General features: G+C 36.0%; 1 protein-coding gene across 2 annotated transcripts in view; it reads right to left on the bottom strand.

Moving 5' to 3' along the window:
* Positions 1 to 24072, bottom strand: part of NEGR1 (neuronal growth regulator 1) — an 872018-nt gene that overhangs the window by 103828 nt on the left and 744118 nt on the right. The window contains exon 7 of one of the 2 annotated variants that reach the window (XM_021097757.1): positions 19415 to 23818. The exons of the other annotated variant lie outside the window; for it this stretch is intronic. Within the exon in view, the coding sequence (XP_020953416.1) occupies positions 23703 to 23818 (116 nt within the window). The 3' untranslated portion in view covers positions 19415 to 23702. Of the gene's footprint in view, positions 1 to 19414; positions 23819 to 24072 lie in introns of those variants that run through there. 2 annotated transcript variants of the gene reach the window in all.

The raw sequence follows: 24072 nt of genomic DNA, 5'->3' as shown, positions 1-24072 counted from the left end.
GAAATAATACCATATGTGTATCATGAATATATATGGAAATATCAAGGTTCACCCTGCAAATTGTTTGAAATAGGTATTTCTCCTTTCAGTAGAAAAAATTGCTCCTATTTCATAGCTTAAAATTTTTTTCCAAAGGTGCTTTTTTTAAGATAATTTGAGAACCTACTGAAGGTTTTTAATATCTTTTATGAGATCAGATGAATAAATTACTTTCAAGTAATCAAGATAGCTGATGCCCCAGAATAGAATTTTTTTTCCTCTAAATTTTGGTGGTTTAAGAATTAACATTTTACTTTGTTTTAAATATATAACCTCTACTTCTTTAAGAAGTAAACAGAAAAAAATAAAGAAAAAATATGCACTTGTAAAATACACTGATGTAAATACATGCATTATAGGGAACGATGATGATAAATAGATCAAACAAAACATCTCAGGTAAAATAAAACCTAATGTTTTCTATGATTAGAACCTCTTTACCCATTTGTTAATATCTGCTTCATTAGGATAGAATGTTAAATTATATAATTTCTATGTTTCATTCAAAATAGAATGCTAAATGAGATGGGAATTCATCTCATATCTTTTTATATTACAGAAACAAATGTATGCTAAATTAAAACTTATGAGCTAACAGCCTCCATGGTCCCTAGCACAGTACTAAACACTCACATGAGTTAATTGATACTTATGGAAATGAATACTGTTTCTGTAAGTCTGAGCCTGGGCCTGTCTAGTAAAGTGTACAAACAGAAAAACAGGGAAGTTTCTAACAGCTGAGAGGTAGTAGCCATCTAACAATTTCCTTGGAACGGTTTAGCAGTTCTCTGTATGTGTTATGATGACGTTCGCCGTATTCGAAATGACAACAATATAAAACATGCCTTCATCTCTCTCAAATACCTCCTTCGGGTAAGTTAGGAAGTATCCTGCGGTATGACAGCATGATGCAGTAAGATAGTGTGATGGACTAGTTGACTTCCCAAGGTCTATTAATCTATGAAGTGAAAATTAATATCCTTTCATCAAACGAGGCTGGTATCCAATTATCAGTAGAGCAGATGTTGTGCTTTTCTGCTGGGTATAAAGGAAAGGGATGTGCACATCATGCTTCAAGAGATGTACAGTATAAGCAGGACATGCTCACTCTGCCTTGCTGCTATCCTGAAGGTAAATTGCCTGAGTGTGCAGCAACCTCCTGCAGTCCCTCCAAATATCAGAAATGAAAAGCACAGCTATGAATGGTCGAGGCTTGGCTCTCTTCATCAGTAAATTATGGGAATGTAACTCGTACAGCTGCTCTGGGTACCTGCTGTCTGCCAGATCCCCTTGCTTCCATTACTTCTGCCCACTGGGGATAGCCAGTCATTTCCAAAAGCTAATTTGCAGCTGATTATGTAATCTGCCAAACCCAATCAATGTGCATACTCATGACCACTCGTAAAATTATTTGCTTTAATCATAGGAGAACTTTAGGTCATTACTCCACTGTAGAGAGTATATTCAGTAGAGATAGTTGTGGGGGTGCCCACTACCCAGCTGTCTGCCAGGTCTTTTGGCTTCCATTATTTTCATCTTGTGGATGCAGCCATTTCTATCCAAAGTCACTTCAAAGGCAAATCCATTCACTATCAGTGAGAAATCCTCTGCTGACTACTGACTTCTGAGGCCAGCAGGATAAATATAAAAACCTTGAGGACACTTCAGGATTTGGGCTTCTTTTGTTTTCTTTTTTTAAAAAAAATTATAACATTAGTTTTCACCAAGAGTTTGTTCTCTTCTATGTAGCAAAACAAACTTTCCTTAGGTGTCTAACAGAATGGTCTTCTAAAAGCCAGACCTTTGGTTGGGACTTACTGGGTGTGCCATACTTCTCCATATGTGTAAATCACTGTTTGATGTTTTTGTTTTTGGGTTTTTTTTGGTATTCATAAAGTTCTTTTGTTAAAGTGAACTGGATCATCATCATACTTCAACACATACATAGGGACTGTAAATTTTAGACCTTGGAAGTATGCACACACCTAGTGCAGAGAAGGTAAAGATATGCCATGTATATTGCTATTCTCCTTCCTCTTTTCTTCACATATTGTGTGTGTATGTGCATACAGATATGGCACTATGACAGGCACTCAGGATACAACTGAATACAATGAAGACCATGTTCCTGCCTTCAGGGTACTTCCATTCTAGTGGGGATAGAAACATTGGTGCCTTTATCACAGCATCCTTTCTTCTTGAGCCCTTTCAGAGCCATGACATCCTTCCCAACCTTTGCCCCAGACAGTCGCTCCCAATCAATGAAAATATGCACAGAATGAGACGTAACAGTCTTCTCTGATCTAGAGCAGTCTATCAGTGGTAGAGAAAAGTTCAGCCACAAAACAAAGTCCACACCACATTACATGGAAACACCTGAATCAAAATATTTAAGCTGTAATAAATGCCAGATCAATGTATAGACCATTAAGTATTTAACAAAAAGCCTCTTCTCAATGCTGGATCTTATTAAACTGCCAAATAATGTGATTCTGTTTATTGATTTAAGCTTCAAGTTTATAAATACAACTTAAATTGCTCACTATTAACAAATAACAGAGAATTGTTCATGAACCAAAAAAATCAAACATAATGCCAAAAACATCAGTTGTACATTTTCTTCTATATATAAATATATTTCAAGTAAATATATATTTTCTTTTTGGAGTTCCCGTTGTGGCACAGCAGAAACAAATCTAACTAGGAACCATGAGGTTGCGGGTTCGATCCTTAGCCTTGCTCAGCAGATCAAGGATCCAGTATTGCTGTGAGCTGTGGTGTAGGTCACAGATGTGGCCCAGATCTGGTGTTGCTGTGGCTTTGGCGTAGGCTAGTAGCTACAGCTCTGAATAGACCCTAGCCTGGGAACCTCCATATGCTGCGGGTGTGGCCCTAAAAAGGCAGAAAAAAAAAAAAAAAGAAAAGAAAAAGAAAAAGATCTGTGATTAAAGGTGGCTACAATTGCATTATGTATATTATTGGCAATGACATCTTAAAGTTCTAGCTCCAGTTATCAGAGTTGATGTGGCTCAGAATACAAAAAAAACCATAAATGGCCAAATTGGTGACTATAAGATTAATTTAAATGAGGAAATTATAGCACGTTCCTTCGTGGCTAAGCGGAAATGAATCTGACTATTATCCATGAGCATGCAGGTTTGATCCCTGGCCTCACTAAGTGGGTCAAGTATCTGGTGTTGCTGTGAGCTGTGGTGTAGGTCACAGACACTGCTCAGATCTGGCATTGTTGTGGCTGTGGTGTAGGCCAGCGGCTACAGCTCCCATTAGACCCCTAGCCTGGGAACAAACATTTGCTGTGGGTGCGGCCCTAAAAAGATAAAAGACAAAAAAAAGAGAAGAAATGACAATAATCACCTTCTTATTTTATCTTAGTCTCCACCAGGACTCTAGTTTACTTTTTTTATTTTAATTTTTAATTAATTACTTTTTTTTGGCTGTGGCGTGCAGCAGCTTGATGTGGAATCTTGCTTCCCAGACCAGGGGCTGAACCTGGGCCACAGTGGTGCAAGCTGGGAGTTCTAACCACTAGACAACCAGGGAACTTCCTCCTAGTTTTATTTCTAAAGTTAAAGCTCATGGGAGTTCCCTTGTGGCACAGCAGGTTAAGGATCCCGCATTGCCACCATTGTCACTGCAATGGTTCTGGTCGCTGCTGTGGTGCAAGTTCAATCCCAGGCCCAGGAACTTTCACATGCCACAGGCACAGCCAAAAAAAAAAAAAAAAAAGTGAAAGGTCAGTTTTTGAGAAGGGCAATGTCTTGCTTTTGGAAGTGGCCAATTTTTCTTCACATCCGTCACATAAAGAGGTCCCATCTTATTTTCTTATGCAAATTTTTCTGAACTTCCAAAGATCAAATGAAGGTCTTATCCTCAAAATTCTTCACCTGCAATAGACTCTTCTCTAAGATATATCTGCACTTAATATTTGTAGCAACTATGCTGATTTGAAATGTTACATTGTAACTTTCTTGTTTGGTATTTTAAAATTGTCACAGATTTGTCTCAGTAAAACTGGAATTAGTATGCAAATATTACCAAAGAATGCATACAGATTTTCTATGCATTTATTATTGGCCCACATACACATTTTCATTTATTTACTCTCTATACATGTGCCCTCACACATGCACACACACGTGCATCTCTAATTGGGAGGGACCTAAAAATAGGTTGTTGTCTGATAAAGACATAGCTTTTTAATTACTTGGCATATATACATAACTTATTTCTATTCTTATGATGATGAAGGCATATTTTCTTTAAGTCAATATATCATTTGTGACATATTAATGATGATTCAATGAATAAAATAAACTTTAACCTTACTATGAAGTAAATATTTTCAACATGATTGTTAATGTAATTTGAGGGCTCAATGATCCCACACCTCTGGAATATGGCTGAAACTCTCAACCATCAGTTTTCTGGGTTTGCCCCAAATTGAGAAATATTAAACCTAGGTTTTGTCATCTGACTCTGCTTCTAAGATTTGCATGACTCTAGATAAGCCATTCAGTCTTGAGAAACCTTAGTAAACCTATAAAATGAAAACTAGGTGATCTTTATGGGCCCTTCACAAATAAAAAAATAATGTTTCTGTGTTAATAGAAATATGCTGACCCCTCAGGTAATATGTCAAAGAATGCCAAAATGAGAGTGAAAAGATAACATTCAGAAAATATAAACAGTGAATTTCAATGGGGTCCTGCTATATAACGCAGGGAGCTGTGTCTGATCTCTTGGGATAGAACATGATGGGAATTAAATGAGAAAAAGAATGTATATATACATTTGACTGGGTCACTTTGCTGTACAGCAGAACTTGGCACAACATTGTAAATCAACTATATAATTTAATAAAAAATACATATATAAGGAAAAAAATAAATAGAAATTTCATGAAGCCTAAGTACTGATGAGGAGGAGGAAACAATATAAGGACCATTTAGATATCTGACCTCAATAGAATTAATAACAGCTATTGTCAATCACACAAAAACCCTTTGTTAAAATAAAACACTTTCATTACTTATTTATATGTTAAAGTTATATACTGATCAACATCTTGCCACATGTACCACATGTAAAAAGTTCTATTGACTTCGTCCCACATTCAGAAGGCAGAATACATTGAAAGGATCAACAGTGAAGTAAAAGTGATTCTATTTCAACTTTTGGTAAATTTGAATACATCATAAGAATATGCCCTACGGTCATTTGGTCAGAAGCCAAATCTTTTGTAAAAGAAAGATACACTCCCGACCTGAATGTTGCAACACTGAATGAGCACATAATTTTGTCAGTAAAACTCTTGTGGCCTGAAACGATGTTAAAACACTCCCAAGGTCTAGGGCTGACTTCTGGGATTGGCTTGATAACTTTGCAGATGCAGGTCACAAAGAACTCTCGGAATGTGATTTGGGAAGAGTGAGAAAAATGAAGACAAAGCATTTTGACTGCTTTTCAGGCACCTTAACTGAACTCCATAGCGTATTCAGCACATCTGCTATGCAAAGCTGGGTGTTAGTTAACACAGAAGGAGGAGTAATATTCCATGCTTCTATGAGGTTAGAAAATTCTGAATTCAACAGCTCACCAGGTTTGTTTATTGAAAAGTTTTTCAGAACCTCTAGTGTGTTTAATATATAATTTGACGCTTCAAGATGATGATATAGTACTCAGAGTCTCCAAAACTCTTTGACCAACAGAACCATTGTTTCAAAATATGCTACAAGACTATGGTCAAGTATACAAGTTCCTCTCTATCTTCAAAAGCCTTTGTTTCACCATTACACAGCACATGTATTAAATTTAATTCACTAGTGGCTCAACTAAAGAAAGTGGAAAGAGTTTAGTTTGCAAGAACCCTGAGACTTACACAGAAATTCCACAGAGTTGAAGCATTTTTATTTATTGATTTTATGAAGATCAGTGCCAGGGCGTTGTACAATAAATCATCTGATAGGGAATGCTCCTCTGCTTGTGATGAGATAAGCTGAATCAGAGAATGATAGGTCCTTTTGTTAATATTTTTATGGTCGCAAAATATCAGCGTCTGTATTTGCACCAAGATGATTAATTAAAGACACACAGAGCCAATACTAAATATAACTGATGTGGATAGCCTTGTAGTGTGACTAAACACATAATAAGGAACACCTTTTTTCTTTACATGCAAATTTATACTTATTTATTTATTGTCTTTTTAGGGCCACACCAAAGGAGTATGGAGCTTTCCAGGCTAGGGGTCTAATAGGAGCTATAGCTGTGGGCCTATGCCACAGCCACAGCAACGCCAGATCCAAGCCAAGTCTGTGACCTACACCACAGCTCACGGCAATGCCAGATCCTCAACCCACTGAGCAAGGCCAGGGATTGAACCCACGACCTCATGGTTCCTAGTTGGATTCGTTTCCGCTGCTCCATGATAGGAACTCCTTTACATGCAAATTTAAATTGGAGAAATTCTACTTCAGAATTTGCAAAACAAGAAACCTCAAAAAATGCATCTATTTTAGAGTTTCTTATTTTAATATCAACACTATAATTACATACTGCAGATATGTGTGGATTCATTGGAAATGGATCCAATGGAAATTACTGGAATTTTGGATGTAAGTAAATTATAAAATGTGATACATGAGGAACTCCATAATAGTTTTCTTAAAGTACCATTATTGTTCTTTATGCTCAAACCAAAACCACTATTTCCTTTAAAAATTGAAACATTTCTTCCTTTTTGTAGAATCAGGTATTATATTTTAAAAATAACTATCAATTATATGAAAATAAATATTTCCTGATATGAAATATTTTCTGTTGGGATTATTAAAGGTTAAAAAAGCTCTTATCATCCCCCATAGTATACTTATAAAATATACCAATAGAAAAGTATTTAATATATGCTTTATTACACAAAAGTAGAAATGAGAACATTATTTGTGGTAACTTCACTGTAATTAAGGAAAAATACTCAGTAATCTCTAATGTTTATTTTACCAGTGTTTTAAATGGTGTGGTGTTTGGTTTGAGTACAGTATATGCAAGGACTAAAGATCAGTGACACATAAAATTTGTTTATCTGTTCAGAAAAAAACTACGTATGACAATTCTAAGCTCAGTAATACTTAGAAGGAAACAAACACTAATAAAACTTTTTTGTGTGTGTCTTTTTTTTGCCATTTCTTGGGCCGCTCCCATGGCATATGGAGGTTCCCAGGCTAAGGGTCCAATCAGAGCTGTAGCTGCTGGCCTATGCCAGAGCCACAGAAATGCAGGATCCGAGCCGCGTCTGTGACCTACACCACAGCTCACGGCAACGCTGGATCCTTAACCCACTGAGCAAGGCCAGGGATCGAACCTGCAACCTCATGGTTCCTAGTCAGATTCGTTAACCACCGAGCCATGACGGGAACTCCAAAATTTTTTTAAATTGCTTAACTTATAGGAACAAAGTAGAATAGAAACTATGATTATTAAAAAAACAAGAGTTTTGTCATATATATAAAGTGGATAAGAAAAACCACATATGCATAGTACAATACAAAATGTAGCAGATTGAGTAATTTCTCCTGATAGAAGAATTGCAGATACAACTGTATGCATAATTTGGAAAGGATTAATTCAGAAGAATCTTGTAGAAATCAGTTGTATTACCTCATAAGTAGACTTTATATAATAACTCAAAAAGCTAAAGTCTGGAACATTTGTTGTACAAACTGGGAATGTTGAGTTCACTAGTTTGCTGCATATATTTTCCTACTTGTTTTCTGTCTGACTGATACAGAAATCTATCCCCATCTCCACCTCCCAAAAAAGTAAGCTTATGAGGAAAAGCGCCCAGCGTGGCTTTTATCTTGGCAAATCAACCAGTACTTCAGATCTGGTTCTTAGTTTTTTGAGACAAAAACCTTATTTTTTTCTATGTTCTTTAGCTGCTAAAATTGGGTGAGGGAAACTTGCTGCATAAATTTAGAAGTTTATGAGATATGCCATTTTCTAAATGTGTATTAAAAACTGTGGTTGATCGGTATTTTTCTCCTAAAAGCAAACCAACATTAACACTGATAGTTGTTTTTATTAAGTACATTGGAATTTATATATATTTTACTGAAATATCTCAAAGCTCTCATAGATATACGTTGTTACCTTATGTTTTTAATTTATTTTTTTCCTAGGTCGTTCCCTCGGCATATGGAGGTTCCCAGGCTAGGGCTCGAATCAGAGCTGTAGACACTGGCCTATGCCAGAGCCACAGCAACGCGGGATCAGAGCCGTGTCTGCAAACTGCACCACAGCTCACAGCAATGCCAGATCCTTAACCCATTGAGCAAGGCTAGGGATCGAACCCTCAACCCCATGGTTCCTAGTCGGATTCGTTAACCACTGAGCCATGATGGGAACTCCATATACCTTGTTACCTTAATTTTACAGAAGAAACTGAGGCTCAGGGAAGTTAGGTATCCTGTTTAAGATCACACAGCTAGTAAATCCCAAAATCAAATTCAAACTGCTGTCTTACCTTGTTTTAATACAGTGTTCCCCAAATGAGATATGTATAAATTCCTTTTAAAGAGATAATATGATCTTGTGGACCTGAGATGAAGGGCATAGACTTAGAATTTCTGAAACTTGCTCATTATTCACTATAAAGGAGACATCTTACAAAAAAATTGGTAAAATGACACAATTATCATTAAAAAAAAAGACAAAATTTCAAAATTCTCATAGAATTTGTGGGCCCTTAACTATGTGGATGAGACTCAGCTGAGAAATGGGTTAACTTTTCAGATCACAGGACTGGAGTCAGAAAAAGCCTGACCCAATGGCTCACTCACTTATTAGCTCTCTCAGCTTCAGTTTCTTCTGTAAATTGGGATGAAAATATCCACTGTTAGGGTTGTCATGAATGTTAACTGAGATAAAGTATTTAAAATTATTTAACACAGTGTCCGCCACAGTGCAATTGCTTACTGGATTGTAATGACTATGATTTGGATTCCCACCCCAATGCTGCCCACTAAGGCATGCTGACCTCCTTCATGGTTATCATAATGTTGCTCCTTAAGCCTGGAATCACATTCAGCTCCCAAGAATCCACTGCTCCTTGCAAGACCAGCCCAGGTGCATTTGCCTGCTGAAAAAAACTCTCCTGGACAGGGCTTATGGGGGCTTATTTACTCAGAGGGACAGTAAATTGTTTTGTCTCACTGATTCCCTTGGCAGGCCACCAGTTCACAGCTTACACTCTTTTAATTAGAAGCTTTAAGATCTACAAACTGTTTATGAGGCAGTCAAAGGCCAACAACATTTTGTTCAAAGTAATGCCTAAGCCTTAGCTCTTTCCTCTTGGAAGGCAGAGGTATTTCCACACTCTTGAAGTAGCACTTAATTTTGGCTCCTCTGTACTACTGACTGTGAAAAATTTCTGGGTGGAAAATATGTAAAATCAGCTAATCCATAGCTCCTCTCTGGTGTTACAGAGAAAGGCAACAGGCCAGAGCAGATGGAAAAAATATGAAGGTGATTTCATAGCTCCCGTAAGAAGGTACAAAGTGCCCTGCTTTTATTGGAGGAGCTTTCTTCACTCTATCCCAATCTAGCAGGCTTTGAAAGGTTCATTGATCTGTGGTTAGATGAGCCCACTGGAAATTTTTACATTTGCACACAACCTACCGTTTTTGCAATTTGCCAGACTGATGGACAAATTAGATGGACTTGCTACTCTTGAGAATCTTAATTAGTAGCCTAATGAAACAACTATTTGTAGAGTTGTTTTCTCTCACTTGAGCTTAGTTCCAGGGCCTCTACCTGGGCCAGAGATTTATATCTGAGTTGAGTCTTCCTCATTCTAAATTCCTGGGTTCAATGCAGATATTTCTCAATAAACTATATTCACAAAAGTGCTATGTACCCATCTGACTGGGAAATAGTCAATTTAACTAAGCTCATAAGGAACACTAAAGCAATTTCACAGCTGATTTAGACCCATAAACCTTTTACACCCTTTTTATAGGCAAGCCATAGAATTTGAGAGTTGGAAGCAAACTTTAAGAGCATCTGGCCCAATCACTCCGTTTTAGAGAGTCTATACTCCCAGGGGAATGAGGGTTCCTTGAGGACAGAAACCACAACTTATTTGTCAATATTTTGAATGAGTTGAGACATGCCTGAAAACTTAACTAGTAAGAACTTGACTTGAGGTGTTTTTGGATAACTAACAATGTCCTCATCATTGTACATATAGCCTAAGTAGATCATCCTATTTCACTCAGTTCCAAACAAATGAAATATTAAATGCAAATAGATGGTGTGGCCTAGTATGCTTCAGTAACCAGGCAACAAGACTGCATTTTTCATTTTTCAAATGGCAGTGGGTATGGACATTTCAATATGTTGCTATTATGTCTATAGAAGCAACCTTTGTTCCATGGGTTAGTGCAAACCACGCTCTGATGAATATTACTATAGGAAGGAAGAAGATGATATCAAATTTCAACACAAATCAGTAGCACATGGAAAGGACACCTTCAGTAGAGACTATAGCACAGAGGTGCCACCTAGTGACTGCATTCTTCTGACTCTAAAAAACACATGTTAGCATGGAGAATGAGGTTTGTATTTACTTCAGGTCATCTTTAAATCCATTATAACACAAAATGTCTATTCCTGATTCACTTTGCTCTGTCCAATTCAGAAGATAGACTGAAGAATGTTCTGTAAGTCCTTAAAAACCACAAAAGCAAAACAGCATAAGATGTTTATTCAAGTGCTCTGCTCTTCATGGGCACACCTATCCTCTCTTCTAAACAAATCCAATACACAGAATTTCTAACCTACAATGTGATGAAAAAGATAGAATGATTCCTGCCTCCACTCTTCTATGTTAGTGTCACCTCCTAAGCTTATTATTATTTCTTTCATTTAGCACAGTGTATAGGACAAGACAGATACCTGATAAAGGACTTGGGTGAGTGAATACATTAATGAGTGAATGACTGAGTCCTTGAACTTAAGAAATGTCAAGAGATGACACTGTCTTGGAAAGTAGACAGGCAAGATTTATCCTATCCAGACGACATGTATTAAGACAGCCATCTAGATATCTAGGTATAATCTCATTTTGAAATCTGAGAAAAACCCTGCAATCAAAGAATTTTGGTGGTTCAAGTAGAAGAGAGTGGTGGAAGAAGAGGTGAAACCAGAAACAGGCCAAAAGAAGTGCTATAAATGAAACATGAGGATTGGGGAGCTGTATCACTATTTCTTTCTACTTGGCAACAGAAATAACTTTTTTTTTTTTTTTTGTTTTTTGGCCACGGCCACATCATGCGGAAATTCCCAGGCCAGGGATCAAATCTGCACTACCACAGCGACTGGAGTCACTGCAGTGACAACACTGGATTTTTTTTTTTTTTTTTTTTTTTTTTTGGTCATTTTGCCATTTCTAGGACCGATCCGGCGGCATATGGAGGTTTCCAGGCTGGGAGTCTAATTGGAACTGTAGCCGCCAGAGCCACAGCAACTCGGGATCCAAGCCGAGTCTGCGACCTACACCACAGGTCATGGCAATGTCGGATCCTTAACCCACTGAACGAGGCCAGGGATCGAACCCGCAACCTCATGGTTCCTAGTCGGATTCGTTAACCACTGAGCCACAATGGGAACTCCACAACACTGGATTTTTAACCTACTGAACCACAAAGGAACTCCAGCTTCTCATAAAATATACTTACTCATGGTGTGGACCTAGTCAAGTTGCCATTATCAGTTGTGAAACAGTATACAAGATACCTCTTTGTCTCGCTTTTTCTCTCTCTTACACACACACACACACACACGCTTCTTAAAAAACAAGCCTTTAGGAAAGGCACAAGCTGATATGCTGACATGTGTGTTGCCTAACAACTGTAATGCCCTGAATTTATTGGTGCTACTCCGATACAATAAAAAGCAGTGAATAAATGTGATGGGCCCAGATCGTGAATTGGAAAGATTTTGATTGCCTAGCTGCATGATCCAAGGCAGAGAGGTCCATTACACCCATGAACCAAACAATGGTGTTTTGAAAACCACTAACATCTTCAAAACCTCTAAGACACGGATGTGATATTAAAAATGGCATTTATTTTGTCCATTTGATTGTTCAGATGAACAGAACACAGCTGGCACTTTTCAGAAAGAAAACATGTTGGATGTTATTAAAAAAAAAAAAAAAATGCCCAAACAGCAGCTTCTCAATCTATAACGGCTCAGGTTTGTTATCATCATCAGGGAGCCAATCAACAGATGAATATGGGTTATTAGATTGTTACAATAGGATGAGAATGTAAGTAATGAGCCTGACTAGCGTCCATGAGGATGAGGGTACCATCCCTGGCCTTGCTCAGTGGGTTAAGTGTTGCCATGAGCTGTGGTGGAGGTTGCAGATGGGGCTAGGATCCTGTGTTGCTGTGGCTGTGTCTGTGGCCAGCAGCCATAGATCCAATTTGACCCCTAGAGTGGGAACTTCCATGTTCTGCAGGTATGGCCCTGAAAAAAAGCCAAAAAAAAAAAAAACCCACAAAACCCACAAACAAACAAAAAAACCAAAAAGAATGTAAATAAAGCCTTTAACATTATGCAGCGATACCCCTTACAAAAAAACATTTGCTGAGTTTGTGGGTTTTAGGGTAAATTTATTAACCTCCCTAAATTTTAAATTCTGTACCTGTAAAATTAACCCAAATAATTCAAATATCACAAGATTATTTTGAGAAGTAGCTGTTTATTGAAAACACTTTTTAAAACTGTAGTTCACCTTGCAATATGAGTTATGTTTATCACCATCTTCAAACAAGTGCAAAAGAGCCTTGTCTATTTGCAAAGTCCCTATTTAGCCTACTGAAGGTAAACAGTGGGACAGAGTTGCAAAGTCAGATATTACAACTGATCAGGTGATCAGGCAAGGGCCTGGGATCTGTATCCCTGGCTTACTGATTTATATGCCAATAGAAAGGCTCTTCGCTTAATAATATTCCTTCAATGTGCATGATTAACTTTGAAATTTGCACTGTTGGAAATAATTTAGGGTTAAATAGGCAGCTTCTTCTTAAAACACAGATAACCCCAGGAAGATGCCTGTATGAGATTGTTTGTCATCAGGACTGTCACACTTGTATGCACTGGTTTAACAACAGATCTACTAATAATAACTGGCTGAAATTTGTTTCAGGCTATAGGCATTGCTCTGGATTCCTAGTGCAGTGAGACAAACTAGGGCTGGGAGGACTGACTGAGGATATGGGTGTTCTACAGGTGGCAAGGGGCAGTAACGGGGACGTTATTTCTCCAAAGGTAGTTGAGAAAAGCAGAAACCAGCTAATTTTCAAAGCAATTTTACTCTATTCTCCTAAATGCAAAATCTCCATTAAAACACACTCTTTCCTTTTCAGTTTGTTTTTCAAATTCGGAATTAAAGTCAACTTAAAATATATGTATTCCTTCTTAGAGGAACTAGAAACAAACATTTGCTTGTTGGCTTTCACAGAGTCTTTGTGTCCAAGAACAAAGGAACTGTTTCCTACATGTATTATTGAGAGACTAATCACTTATTGCACCAAAAGTCATTAACTCCAATTGTTTCAAGATTTACTAGCATTTCTGATTCTTTCCTGTATAGATTCTTTGTCTAATTGACCAGAGAGTCGGTTGGGATTTATCTCTTACATTAAGATCTTTTAGTCTTCTTTTTAGGGGTGTGTGTACAGTATCAGCTCATTTGTTTTATAAAATACTGTAATGATCTTGGCAATAATGTGGCCTGACAAATACAATCTTCTTAAAAGATATTTTACCTCTTCTACAACCAAATATAAAATTCAGTGTTTGCATAATTGCTCAAAAAATTCAGTGTCCCAGCAGATTCTCAAAAATTTATTACCTGAATACTGGAAAAATCCAAAGAGGCTTGATACTTTCTGAGAGAAGATATTAGATGTAGAGAAAAGGAGTTGTTTGTTCATTTGATGTGGTAGGCAGAATAATGAACTCCCAATGATGTCCATATCCTTGTTCCTGGAACCTATGAATCTATTACATTACATGGCAGGGGGAATTAAGGTGGCAGAGGGAATTATGGTTGCTAATAAACTGACCTTAAAATAGAGAGATTATTCTGTATTATCTGGATAGGTCCAATGTAATCACAGGGGTCCCTAGATGTGCAAGAGGGAGGCAGAAGGGTCGATGTCATGGTGATGTAATATGCAGAATTCTTAATGGCCATTGCAGGCTTTGAAGATAAAAGAACATAAGTAGTGGAACGCGGTTAGTCTCTAGAAGCTGCAAAAGGCAAGAAGTCAATTTTCCCATAGAGCATTCAGAAAAGACTGCAGTCTTGCTGATACCTTGATTTTAGCCAGTGAACTACATTTTGAATTTCTGACCTCCAGAACTATAATATATTTGCTGTTTTAAGCCATTATGTTCCTAGACATTTGTTAAAGCAGCAAACGGAAATTAACACACCTTGGAAATCATTCATTCATCCATGCATTTGTTCATCCAACACACTGGTGTCTCCTAATTGCAAGACGCTACATATTTATGTAATAAGGCTTTAGCTGGTAGAACTGCCTTTTGTTGACTTCTGTTTTCTTTCTTTCCACTGGTAAACCAGGAAGGCTTAAATGAGGAATAGAATATCTCTTTTCATAGGGATTTTGGGAGGAAATTCTACTTTCCATCAGTGTTTTGTTCTCTCCATTTTTGAGTGTATATATTATGGGAACATTCTCCTAATGTAAATCTGGGCTTTATATTGGACTTGAAACAATGCATGTTTATTTCTTTTGAAATATAAATATGCATTTCAATTCTAATTTTTCGTCCTGTTAAAATCCTCCCTACATTAACTCACTGATTCGTGTATGCATTCATGCAATAAGTTTTAATGTTCCAGTCACTCTTTCAGACACTCCTGGTAGGAAGATTAAAAAACAAACACACAAACAAAAAACTAGCCTCCTTCTGTAAAGGATCTTGCAATCCAGAGGTGTGACATATATCTCCAAATATAATGCAAGGTATTAAATGCTTTTATGATTGTGATATAACTCCATAATTTCTTATATACAATGTACTAATATGTGCTTGGTAAATACTTATTAGGAACTCACTTTCATGAGTCTATATTATTTTATGCATATGAAGTAGAATAAGTAGTAATCATTAGTAATTTTATTACTTCTGCTTATATATTCATCATTTGATTCAACATATTAAAGGCTTGTTATTAAGCCTTTAACAAGGTGAGGTGTTTGAGGCATTGATATGTATGTTTGGTGGTACTTTAATCTGAGTCTAGAGTAAGTGAAAGGGCCAATGGCCTAAAATGATATTCTGAGACACTGCTGAAGATAAATCCAGGATAACAGGATTGAATAAATAGTGAGAGCAGGGAGTGGAGAACACCCCACTTTTTTCATCTTTAAGAGCATCATGTTCTAAATTGCATCATAGATTTTCTGCTGTACTTTTATCTGGAAATTAATCAACTAATTATGGATAATTATAATTAATATCTGAATTCATTATATTCAGGCATATTAATTAGAAATTGTAATTTATTCTGAGCTGCCTTAAATTCCTTACACTCTAACAATCAGAGAATAATGGAAGCTTGATTGTTTCAAACTCGAAAAAAAAAAACCCACAAACCTTAAAATACATTTTCAATATAACAGCACAAGTTTGAGAGTTAGTTTGCAGGAACTCATCATCAGCTGGTAGAGAGATGTTTGTACTCAGCCATTTTTCTAAGAGACAGCACCAAACTTGTAACTAGGGACTGTGCTTTCACAGACTTTGCTTGATGCCTCCTGACTTCCATTCTTACTTTTCTATTTTCACAGAATTATATTTGTGAAACATGCGGTAATATTATTCCCACGTTTAAAACGTTGAATCCTTTTCCAAACAACAGGATAAAATCCAAACCACTTAGTATGATAGTTGGGATACTTTATCTTGGCTGGTGTTTCCACTGTCCACAAAAAGAAGTGGAAGTTGTCCTGGCTTGACCCTCTCTTTGTCTTCCAAATCTTAGCAATAACCAAGCCCTAATCGATTTTCCTTCTAAATAACTTTTGAATAGATCACATTCTCTCCTGTCTATCACAGCTGTTCCATATCAGGCTCTCATCATCTCTACCCTGATATTATACAGTAACATTTTCTGATGCCTTGGTCCTATCAATTAATCCTTCGCCCTGACTCTCACAGTTACATGGGCAGCCTAATAATCAGCCTATGTCTTAGGTCAGATAGACCACACTTCCAGGCAATGTGTTACACCCTTCAATCTTTCCCTGCCCACCTCCCTAGTCCCATTGTCTTCTCTCCTGCTCAATTTATACTCCAGAAAATACCTAGAATTACTCTCAGACACAATGTGCCATTTTATGTCTCTGTTCCATGCTAAGCTGTCTAGAATGACTTTCTACTTTACCTCTATGTTCAAATTACAAAATTCAGAACTCACCTCCTCCAGAAAGCCTTTTCTGACATTCCTCAGGCAAGACCAGAGTTCCCAGAGTGCTTTACACATTTCTATATTATAACACATATTGCATTAGGTTAATTTTTTTCTGCTTCCATGTCTCTCTCATTATTTGTGAGATTCTTGACAGACAAGCAGGGGACAATCACTTTTGCATCTCTGATACATAGTAAAGTATCTGACATTCAGGTGCTCTATAAGCATCTTGCAGTTCTTGATGACTGACAGAAACTTTACAAGCTGACTTATTTTTTCCTACTTCTGCCAGTATCCTTTTATTACAGTTGATTTACAGTGTTCTGTCAATTTCTACTGTACAGCAAAGTGACCCAGTTATACATACATACATTCTTTTTTTCATATTATCCTCCATCATGTTCCATCACAAGTAATTAGATACAGTTCCCTGTGCTCTACAGCAGGATCTCATTGCCTGTCCCACTCCAAATGCAATTGTTTGCATCTGCTAACCCCACACTTCCAGTCTGTCCCACTCTCCCCTCTCCCTCCTCCTCAGCAACCACAAGTCTGTTCTCCATGTCTATGAGTTTGTTTCTTTTCTGTAGATAGGTTCATTTGATATCACTTACATCTGGCATCTAATATCCTCACTTTTCTTATGCTCCAGCCCTATGGACTACCTGTAAGTTTACTAGCCACCCATCCATCCATGGATAGTCAGGTATATGCCTTTAATATAGGAGATTTGTAAGTATTCTATTTAATAAACAAATGGATAAATTACCCAGCATTTTCATGCTATCATGTCATTACTTGATTTTTGATTATCTTCACCCCTCTCTATTCCTAAATGAGTTTTACTGAAACACACTACTATTGTTTATGAGATTCTCTAACCTTGTGGACTACATATGGATTTCTGAACATTCATTCATTTCTTGAGGAAAGATAAGCCCTTGATAAGTGGACATTTTTTTTTCTATCATAGAACTTGGTGATGCAAATAAAAAATGGATTTAATATCCTTTCTCAATTACCAGAGGAAGTACCACCGTAAAAAGTATTTTTAGGAAACTTTATTATCTATAGACTGGTGCAAGAGAGCTAGTTTATGCAGTGAATTTCGACTAACATTAAATTTGTGGGTTTTATTTTATTACCTTCTTTTTAGATGAGTTTAAAAAATGATGAAAGTTAGTTATGACCTAATGTAAACCAAAAGGCGTTATATAGTTAGTCATCAAAAACTCTCCTACCTTTTGCATTTAATTTTTGGTTCAAATGTTTTGTTAACTAGTTCAGTGTTTTCACTGAAACCACTTGGTACACACAGAAAACCTGCTAAGTACCAGGCACAGCAGTAGATAATAAAGATACAGAAATCATATCAGATTTTACCCTCAGTTTTCTATACTATCTTTGACTTTTCAAGCATTTCCTTTGCTTGCAGTGGTATCCCTATTCTTTGTCAACTATGCCTAATCTATGAGGACCCTGATAATATATATGATGATTTCCTCCAGGCAAAATTGTCCGCTTACATCTCTAGACAAAAATTATGGAGCATGTTATCTTAAATAATGATTAGCTACACATATGCTTGTCTCCTTAATAGACTATATGTTTCTTTAAGACAATAACCTTATGCTCCCAGCACTCAGTGTATGATACAGCTGTAACTAAAAAAAAGGTTTGCTAAATGAGGAAAAATATCCTTCAGAGGAAGACAGGAAATGGGCTTCCTGGGGTAAGTTGAATAAAAGGTATTTTTCTTTTTTAAAAACCTCAGGGAGGAGTTCCTGTTGTGGCTGAGTGGTTAACAAATCCGACTAGGAACGATGAGGTTTCGGGTTTGATCCCTGGCCTTGCTCAGTGGGTTAAGGATCTGGCATCGCCGTGAGCTGTGGTGTAGGTGGCAGACGCAGGCTCGGATCCCACATTGCTATGGCTCTGGTGTAGGCTACAGCTCTGATTAGATCCCTAGCCTGGGAACTTCCATATGCCAAGGGAGCGGCCCTAGAAAAGGCAAAAAAAAAGAAAAAAAAAAAACCTCAGGGAGCCAACAAAGTGAAAAATTATTTGCAAAGTAGATGAATCGGGAATCATTTAATTTAAAGAAGAATTTCTTTACCTAATATGGTATGTTCTGGTGAACTTAATTGCTTCTGTTTACAAACTCTACGTTCTGTTTTTGTTTTTTTGTTTTTTTGTTTTTTTTTTAATGATTTCTGTTGTTTAAATTGAGGCACACATAGTTTATGACCAAGTATTGGACATTTTAATTTTGGTTTTGCCATGTACTTATTGAATGACCTTGGATAAAACAATTATTTTGCCTCTAAAATGGAACAAGGCTTATTGCATGAACTTAAAAACGATCTTAAAACACTGATAAATACAATGTGCTTAACAATAGCCATTTTTATTATTTTATTTATTTATTTATATATTTTAAAAATTATTTCCCCAATACAATTTTTTTTTCTACTGTAAAGCATGGTGACCCAGTTAAAAATACATGTACACATTCTATTTTCTCACATTATCATGCTCCATCATAAGTGACTAGACAGAGTTCCCAGTGCTACACAGCAGGATCTCATTGCTAATCCATTCCAAAGGCAATAGTTTGCATCTATTAAACCCAAGCTCCCAATCCACACCACTCCTTCCACCTCCCCCTTGGCAATCACAGGTCTATTCTCCAAGTGCATGATTTTCTTTTCTGTGGAAAGGTTCATTTGTGCCATATATTAGATTCCAGATATAAGTGATATCATATGGTATTTGTCTTTCTCTTTCTGACTTACTTCACTCAGGATGAGAGTCTCTAGTTCCATCCATGTTTCTGCAAATGGCATTATTTTGTTCTTTTTTATGGCTGAGTAGTATTCCATTGTCTATATATACCACATCTTCCTAATCCAATCATCTGTCGATGGACATTTGGGTTGTTTCCATGTCTTGGCTAACAATAGCCATTTTAAAATAGTGACGTTTTCCAAGTGCAACTGAAGGGTCTGCATTGACCTTTTTTTTTTCTTTTTGTCACACCCAACATGCAAAAGTTCCCAGACCAGGGACTGCACTTGCACCACAGCAGTGACAATGTTGGATCCTTAAGCACTATGCCACCATGGAACTCCCTGAATTGACTTTTTTTGCTTGTTTCTAGATATGGAAAAATCTTATTTTTAAAGCACATTTCTATTTGTCTAAATATTTATAAATAAAGCCATTTTACCATGAATAACAATGGCATGAACTTAAAAATTAATTTACAAAATAATTTTTAATTGATGACATATAAAGATTATTTTAAGGGAAAAAGTAGGATAAATATTAGGTGGGACATATTGTTAAGCATTACCAAACCCCAAATTCTGCCTATAGACTAAAAAAAGTTGGCAGAATTAATGTTTGTTATATGTGTGTGTCTGTCTATATGAAGCCAAGTGAATGCTGGTTTGGTTGAATTTTTCACTTTTTGAATAATCACTTTGGTGCTACATAGATGGTTAAAATCTAGGAAGTTGAACATTATTGCGAATTTGATTCTTTTCTAGAAATTTCAGCCTTGACTTGTTGGGTTCAAGGTTATAGCAGAGATCACTTGTGTAATATTCTGATTTGCACTTGCAAACCAATTGATAGTTTTTGGTACCTTAGTTTGGTACCTTAGTTTGTCTTATTCAAGGTAGACAGACTTCAGCTTTAATCTGTTTTCCATCCTTTAACAAATAAAAGTCAGATATCAATATTAAAATATACTTCAAAAGTGGTCACAAAATGTAATTTTAAAAACGGAATGAAAGTGGTTAAGTTGCTTCAATAGGATGCTATTGTTACTGGCCTAATGGTAGGCATTTTTACACTTGGTGAACATTACCTAGAATAGCCTAGAATAGGGTTTAGTATGGCAATTAGGGTTTAGTATAGCGAATCAAATTCGCTGTATGTTTCATTCATCATGAAAATAATGTCTTTTTACCTTTCAAACTTTGAGACCCTGAGACTGATCAAAGAAGAGTTTTCTTTTGTTCTTATTACTTACTATATTTCATGGCCTTTTCTTGAATAATGATGTTAATAATTCAATTTCCATTCCCCTCAATTGAAACAGATTCTGACTTGTCAAGAATATATAAAAATATAAGTTATGACTTCAAGACCTTCATTTCTTTAGAACTTGAAGATATAAATGATATAAATCCACTTTCTTCAATATATTTTCAATGTGTCCAATATTTTCATAACTATATCTACTTTATCTTTGCTTTAACTCTCTGTCAGTAATATTACAAAATATGAAATCTGTCTGGAGTTATTTTACATTCTTTTTTTCCACTTATGTAGAAGCAATAAATGGATTAGTTTTAAAATCTTGTATTTCTTATCCCCTGAATACTTTTGTGAGAATTTTTATTTGCTATTTTTATTTGCATAATGTGTTTTTAAAGTTTTGTTTTAAATGACTGGTACTTTTAACATTTTGGTGTTATTCATAGGGTAAATGATCTCCCCATCTACCTTTAATTATCTTTTGCTTAGAGTTATACATTGCCAAATACTTCTTTTTTTGTATCTTGCCCACTAGAGTGCACATACTTTTAAAAGCTTTTGTTTATCATTTATACCACTCTTTAAATTCTGCTGTAACCACTAGCTCTTCAAATCCCTAACCAACCAAACTGTTCTCTGGAGGCCTTTAACAAATTCACAATTAATGTAGGATGAATTTCTTGAAAGCTGTGTTTGTTCTTCTACCCTTAAATTCAATACAAATTTATTAATATTTCTAAAATAATCTTTTTAAAAGCTTGCATTATCTTCTTCAAAGACTGCAGTGCTGAGGAATTCAATTTTTAACTTTTTTTCATGAGTTCATAGTTTCAAACTTTGCATGAGTTCATTGATCCTAACAATGAATTGACTAATTTCAGGTCAATGGCTGTTTGACCATTGAAAGGCTGTTGCTACAGGTATTCTATAGGCAGTGGCAGTAAGTATAAGGTCTCAGTGTTTGAGAGACTATATATTTCAATATATCTATATGTATATATGTTATACATATGTATATTTTATATACATACATGCTATACACATATATGAATATTTTTTCCTCAAAATTTAACCTATGCTTTCTTTATACTTACTATGTATCAAGCACTCTTATCTATGCTTTACCAATTTTGATTTACTCAATTTTTATAATAACCCTATGTGGTAGGTATTATTATTACCCCATTCCCATCTCATTTTACAAATGAAGAATCTGAGGCAGAGAGGTTAAGTAACTTGATAACATTTACGCATCAAAAAGGTAGCAGAGCTGACTCAAACCTTGCCAGGTGGTTCCAAAGTCTTGTTGTTAACCCTTATGCTATGCATTGTTTGAAGAAATATGAATCTTTGTAGAGGTGAGAGTAATTTCTTTGCTTGTTTATGGTATGTGAATTTTTTGGTAAGAGTTCCTGCCACTGAAAGGGACTTTTCAGTGAATTTTGATACAGATGGCCTACTGAAAAAAAGAGCTTTTTAATCCTTATCTTTAATAAAACTTTCTCCCCAAAACACAAAGTTAGCAAATACTATGTTACTGAATGCCATCACACATTACTTCTTAAAATATTTTGCATTCTTGTCTGATTTACTTGAATAGATAAGAAAAATAATCTATTCTTTTAATTTATGAGGATATTATTTCAATAATTCGGGCAATGGCCTAGGAAGGAAAGTACTTATCTGATCTTCACTTCAGTTATCTAGATGACATAGCATTATGGAAATAATTTAATATCCTCTTTAAAACTGATGGAGAAAAAGAGATCAAAAAGTTTACTAACAAGATTAATAACTCTGAGTTCTCATATAAACCTGAGATTATATAACTCCGGTATTCACAGCAATCAGACTTAGTGAGCTATTTTTTTAAATAAGAGAAAAATCAGATTCAAATGACTGATGGTTCTATTTATATTATCATGCCCCTCATACCTGGGAGGCTATTAACTCTGTCTGTAAAATGGAAAACTGTTATTAATCATATGACTTAAACCTTGTATGTATCAACCATAAAATAGACAACTCAAATATGTTTCCGTCTGAGAGGTGATAAAAAGTATTTTATAATTTGACCAGAAAGTGTTATGAGATTCTTTAAATACATAATCATAAACTTGCTCAAAATTGTTTCATTTGGGGGGTGGGGATAATTCATAATCATCTAAAGTAATTTTAAGCATTTTTGATTGATTACAATTTGAGATAGAATTTTTTTAAAATTTCTAAAACACTCAGTTTCTCAGATCAGCAAATCCTCTTTTAGACTAAAATTTAGAGCCATTTCTGGAATGAGAGGAGAAACAACTATTTAACCAACATACCTCTTTATGGATCGGCAGCATCAACAAATCCTTTAACTCAGCAGTTATAACAAATCCCTATGAACTTTTCAAAGCTAAATAACTTTAGCAATTCTACTTTCTTCTTTAAATAGCCAGCAGCCAACATTCAAAATGAACTGCTAAATTCCTATATAACAAGATAAAGTTTGCTTCTAATATCAATAGCTTTTATCTTGATTTCATGTCACCCAGAAATGTTTTCAGTTGAAAAAAACGCTTACAAACACACTTATAGCAATGGCCTATCTTTCCAGAGTATTTGTAGTTGAATTAGGAACTATCTGAAAATGAAAGACAACTGAAATAAGTCCTTGGACTTGACAGTTTCAAGAGACCAAATCTTCCAGATAATATTCCAAGAGTGAATGTATAGGTTTTCCCCTAGCTATTATTCCCTTCAGAAGCACTAAATGCTGTCCTGTTTCATAATGATTTTATAATAATGAAATACCAAACCAAAGTAAATAGATTTTTAATAGCTACTCAGAAAACCTTGTAAACACTCTATAGCTCTGTTTGCCAAGATATCACAGACGCTAATCACCTTGCAACTATTCCACAATGTGACACAGATTTACTGCATAAACCCTAAAGGATGAAGTAAAAGAAGTTAGCTTCAAATCAGGGTCAGAACACAAAATCCAGAGGGAGGACAAATCACACACAGACGAGGACAAGTAACAGACATTAGAGCCGTGCCGCTAGCATGCGGCCCGTGTTCAAATTGGTTATTTCTACGACAATGCAGAGGTCTTGTTTAATGGAGAAAGTACCCAGACATACTTTGTGAATGTATGTGGATACTGACCTGGACTTGTGACAGGACTAGAGGTAGGAGGCTCAATAATTTCTACAAAAAGGGAAAAGGAAAGAAAAGAAAAACATTTTGTGTATTAATCATACATAAAAGACAAACACGCATGAGACAATCAACAGTCATGCAACATATACACAGGTGGGCTTTTATTTGGTGGCTTCCCTGACCGTGGAAACCATTGGACAAACTGCAGTCTCTGAGGGGTACACAGCACCTCATCACTGTCTTTGATATTAAGCCAACATTTTGGAATCATTTCCACATTGTAGGCTATAGCATCAAGTTAT

The sequence above is a fragment of the Sus scrofa genome, chromosome 6, assembly GCF_000003025.6.
Source record: "Sus scrofa isolate TJ Tabasco breed Duroc chromosome 6, Sscrofa11.1, whole genome shotgun sequence".
Classification (NCBI taxonomy): domain Eukaryota; kingdom Metazoa; phylum Chordata; class Mammalia; order Artiodactyla; family Suidae; genus Sus; species Sus scrofa.
The sequence above is the reverse complement of the archived record's forward strand: the minus strand, read 5'-3'. Positions and strand labels throughout refer to the sequence as shown.